Genomic DNA, 5,017 nt, shown 5'->3' on the forward strand with positions numbered 1-5,017 from the left:
TATGACCCTATGATCAACACATGTATCCTAATCTCATACAAGTTATAGCTAATATGCTGTGTGATGTTAATTTATTTTTATGGTAGTACTACCCCAATTCATATTTTTCTTTTTGTTTTGTTTTGTTTTTTTAATACATATTTTTCTATCAAAAATATTTTAGGAAAATGTAATGACAAAATATTAGGTAAATAGAGTACTATCATTTCCAAAATTTTAATTGAAATTTGAATCTGTCATGCTCATACTATTTGCTGTGTTCAGTAAGTTTTATCATATTATTTTTATTTTCATCGAACCTTTTGTGTCATTGGTATAGCTCATAATAGATCCAAGCTAAGATTAGTATATACTACTCAATCAGACTGGTTTTTCTATCTCTGGTTAGTTAGCCCTAGGAGTTGACTTTAACTGACCTACACGTTAAAACGGATGACATTTTAGAACAATTTGAAAGTATTTTGTTAGTCTGAAAATATATTTAACTGAATATACTCAGGGAGTTTGAAGGAAGTTGGGGCTGTGTCTTGCATACTCTGCTAATATAAGGAGGAGAGACCCCTGCAATTGTATATTTCACGGTATCCTTAACACCTTAGTCTTTCATCTTGAGGTTTCACTTGCATCTGTCGTGATAATTCTACTAGGAAAGCGAAATCAAGCTGGACCTTAGAGTCTCACTGGAGCATTGGGAGGCCCTAAACATATCTCTTCAATCACGTATCCTATTTTCTCATCTCCCAAGAGCTGGTTTTAATTGCCTTGGTTTCTCTAGAGTGGGAGCCTCAAATCTTTTCTTTACCCGAGGCCTCAGAATAGGAAAGGATAAGATCAAGAGGCCTAGAATAGCCTTGGAAAATTCTTATGTGACTGTTCATTGTTCGTTAGACTTCACAGAGATCTGCTTTGAAGTGCCTTTATCTAAGTATCAAACTATAGGAAGTTTTGTTCTGTTTATGTTCTCTACTAGGCAGAGAAACTAATGAAGCAAATTGGTGTGAAAAATGTGAAGCTTTCAGAATATGAAATGAGTATTGCTGCTCATCTAGTAGACCCTTTGAACATGCACGTACGTATCTTTAATCTTAAAGTTTCTTTTTGTCTAGCATTTTATGTCAAGGGTCCCTACAAAAGTGCCCTGGCTCAGTGATTTATAAGGTAGAATCACAGAACCGAGCAAATACTGATCTATTAGAGCAAAGGAACCAAAACAAAATCAGCAAAGGGAAAAGTGTGTAGTTGGAGGAATTCTGACCGAAGTTTCCAAAAGTACTTTCCCAGTGACTCACGCAGGATGCACTTAATTCTTCCAGCAGTCATTTGTGACAAGTGTGGGGTGTTGTCTGCAAGGAACCTCGCAATTTATTCAGAGCTGGGGACTGGCCACATAGTATGAGGGGTGCCCCCCAAACCCAGAATTTCCCCTAAGCTATGTATTTAAATTTTTTTACAAAACAACCTTATCACCTTCAAGGTACTCACCGTAACACTTAATACTATGTGATTCCATTCTTGGAAACATTTTTCAAACTCATCTGTTTGGATGGCTGACAGCATCTCCCTCGTTTTTTTTCTTCACCTCTTTTACGTAGTCAAATCACTATCCTTTCATGTCCTTCTTCCTTTGCGGAAACAACAGAGCCAGGTCAGGTGAGTAAGGTGCATTAGGCAAAGAGAGTCATGCTGGTTTTTTGCCCAAAACAGACTCACTGAGGTGGCTGCATTAGCAGGTGCATTGTGGTGGCAAAACCAGTCCCCTGTCTGCCAAAATCAGGCCTTTTTGGGCGCACACTGTTAAACAATCTTTTCACATCCTCTAAATAGAAAGCTTTTTAACAGTCTGACCTGGTGCATTGAACTCCAAAATGCACTATGAGTCGACATTTTTGTCCATTTGGGAAGTTGAGGGATATCCAGAACGAGGTTTGTCATCAGTCAACATTTCACCTTTTTTGAAACGAGAAAACCACTCGTACACTTGAGTTTTTCCTATAGTGTCGTCCTTGTAAGCTGTGTTCAACATCACACTTTCTTCAGCATTTTTCCCCGAGCAGGAAACAAAATTTCACAGCCGCACGCTGTTCTCTTAAAACGGCCATCACAAAAAAAGAGGTTCGAGCAAAACTATTTTTACGAAAAAATTCACTGTGAGCAAAGAGCAACTTCCTAGGCTATGCCACTGGGTGCCTTAACTCAGAGCGAGTTGCTCCGTGCTTGCCTAGTTGGGGGAAATGCATACTACAAAGGCTCTGCTGGTTTTTAAATCTTAGACTCTTGGAAAGGAAAGCAGGCGTCCAGCATAAACTGTATTGTTGGCACAGGTGAAGCACAATGAGCTGCTCTTATCAGGGAGTGGTGGAAACTCCATACATGGATGTTCCCAGACACCATCCAAAGACCACTCTAGCTAGAATTTGAAGGAAATTGGGCAACCGGTTATCATTTAAAAAAAAAAAAAAGGTGGGGTCCCGTCTAAAGATATTATCAGTCCTTGCCTGTTAAATCTTTTTCTGTACACATTTGTTTTCTTATGGTTCCCTTTGTAGCATATTAAACATTCAGCTTGTAAGGTGAATACTTGCTTCATGGAGTTTAAATCTGTAGTTCCATATAGTATGGTAGACAGCACAGGATTTTGGACGTTAGTTTTTCGAGTTACTGCTTTGACAATTGATTTCCTTTTTGAACCTCAGTTCCTTCATGCATAATCTAAGAATAGCATAGTTAATTGAATTTATAAGGGTTATGTTGAGAATCAGATTATTGTGATTTGTATACTAGGACCATTTGTAGCTCTTTTGTCACTGCAATTATATATTTATTTACTTGATATGCTAATAGTTTGTTGACATAACTGAGTAAATAGAAATGTGATATACCCAACTTAAATTTATAAATCTCCCTTTATGATTGATTCATACATTTATAACGTCTCCTTCTTGAGGCCCTTACATGTATACACATCTGAGTAAGTCTGTACTAAACAGGCCCAGGGTTTGTTGGCAGCTAGAGTAAAAGTAAGTTTATAGTTTTTTAAAGAATTGCTACTGGTTTGTATCCTCCCACTTTTATCATTCTTTTAAATTTTATAAAAAGAAATTAAATCTGTAAACGACTGCCTCTGACTGCTGTCTCTCTGTGTAACCACTTTGCTGCGGCAGTGTAGAAATTGATTCTTTTTAGAACCCTGTGGTTGAATCTTCCTCAGGCCATGGCCTTTCATACGTTCCTCATGTTCTGCTGACCCCCAGCCAGAACATTATTGTCATTGCTACTTCATCGCTATCATTTTGCTACTGAGATGAATCAGATGACCCCTGTGAAAGGGTCGTTTGACCCCCCCCCAAAGGGGTCATGACCCCCAGGTTGAGAACCACTTGTTTAGTGTGTCAAGGTTTTAAAAAAAAGGATTTATTTTTCTAGTTTCATAGCGGTTTATTAATTTTATTATTGCTATTAGATGTTTCCCACCCATGTTGTTATGTATTTTAGTACTTTTATTAAAATAAAATAATCTGGTCAATGTGTGCGATTCTCTGGAACTTATTTATTTTCTTTTTTTTTTTTTTTCCTGAGCTACAGCTGCAAAGTGGGCTAAACTTATTTATTTTCACTTGAGAATGCATTAATTTTGAAATTCATGTCGACCTTACATTTTACCAGGTTACTTGGAGTGATATAGCAGGTTTAGATGATGTCATTACAGATCTGAAAGACACGGTCATCTTACCTATCAAAAAGAAGCATTTGTTTGAGAATTCCAGGCTTCTGCAGCCTCCAAAAGGTATGGCAAAAGTTTAAATGTGCTAAAGAACGTAAAGCCTGACAAACACTGAAACATTCCATTATAGAACTGATTTTTGTGAAACTGGATTTCCAAAAGAACACCAAGATCTATGAGTTCTAAGTAGTGGTTATAAAAATAATCGATTATTCTTCAGTTTCCCAAATTTACATATATTTTCGTAGCTACATATCAAAATAACCCCTTTACTTTGATTCCTTTCAAGTAATGAACATTTTGTTGTGAGATACTTGGAAAGTCCCTCCTAGAAATGCCACACGGATGGTATATCCACTATCCTCTAGTTCTGTAGTGTCTCCGCCTCTTACTATTATGGCCTTAGTTTTACCTCAGCCTTGTTAGACCAACGTATGCTTATTTGTGTAATTAATTTGTTCGATGTGTGAAATCCGAGATAGATTAAACGGTTCAGAAATTGCAATCCCTGGGGGTATCGGAAATGGGGGATGGAGGAACTGATACCATTGATGACTGTATAACCCAATTGGGGGAGATGAACAGCAGAATTGTAGGTGAATTGGATGGGGTTAAGATACAGCAATTATAATATGTCATAATAAGGGTTCCTGAGGGATAGAGTGGGGGAGGGAGGGGAGAAAGGGGAACTGATATCAAAGAGTTCAAGAAGAAAGATGTTTTGAAAATGATAGTGGCAGCAATTGTACAATTATGCTTCATCTAATTGAATTATGGATTGTTAAAATATCTATAAGAGCTCCCAATAAAATGATTTAAAAAGAAAATTGAGGTAAAAAATATGAAGCCACTTTTTTTTTTTAACTTTTCAAGGTAAGACTTCTTTTTGATGTCTTTTGATTGTGGTGAGGTTCCCCACCCCACAGTGATCTTAATTATTTTTAAATTACAGTGATTCTTTTCAGAAAATTACCTTTGAGTGAAGCTTCCTTACTCTTAGGTGATAATTATTTTTGAAAACCTTCAAACTAAGGAATTAAGATTACTTATAACTGTCACAGTTTTATTCTTGTCCATGCAGATACTAAACCTGCTTAAGGCTTGTAGAGGTGCTTTCAGTGTTGATTACACAAAAATTTACAATGAGAGAAACAGATGGCTTAGTTTGGTGTTCACAGTTTAGCATATTTATTTCCATCTAGTGGAAGCTTCCGTTAGATATATCGGCAAAAGTACACAGGTTTGATTTATATTACTAATCAAGACTGAACTCAAAGGTTAGTCATATATATATAT

The 5,017-nt window shown here is 36.8% G+C and overlaps 1 protein-coding gene across 3 annotated transcripts in view; it reads left to right on the forward strand.

Annotated features, from left to right (window-relative positions):
- Positions 1-5,017, forward strand: part of ATAD1 (ATPase family AAA domain containing 1) — a 51,337-nt gene that overhangs the window by 11,452 nt on the left and 34,868 nt on the right. For all 3 annotated transcript variants that reach the window (XM_045291247.1, XM_004701087.2, XM_045291248.1), the window contains exons 3-4: positions 971-1,069; positions 3,664-3,784. In XM_045291247.1, coding sequence (XP_045147182.1) covers positions 971-1,069; positions 3,664-3,784 — 220 coding nt within the window. The remainder of the gene's footprint in view (positions 1-970; positions 1,070-3,663; positions 3,785-5,017) is intronic.

Source organism: Echinops telfairi, unplaced genomic scaffold, assembly GCF_000313985.2.
Source record: "Echinops telfairi isolate 266 unplaced genomic scaffold, ASM31398v2 ScPeMD7_70;HRSCAF=299, whole genome shotgun sequence".
NCBI lineage: Eukaryota > Metazoa > Chordata > Mammalia > Afrosoricida > Tenrecidae > Echinops > Echinops telfairi.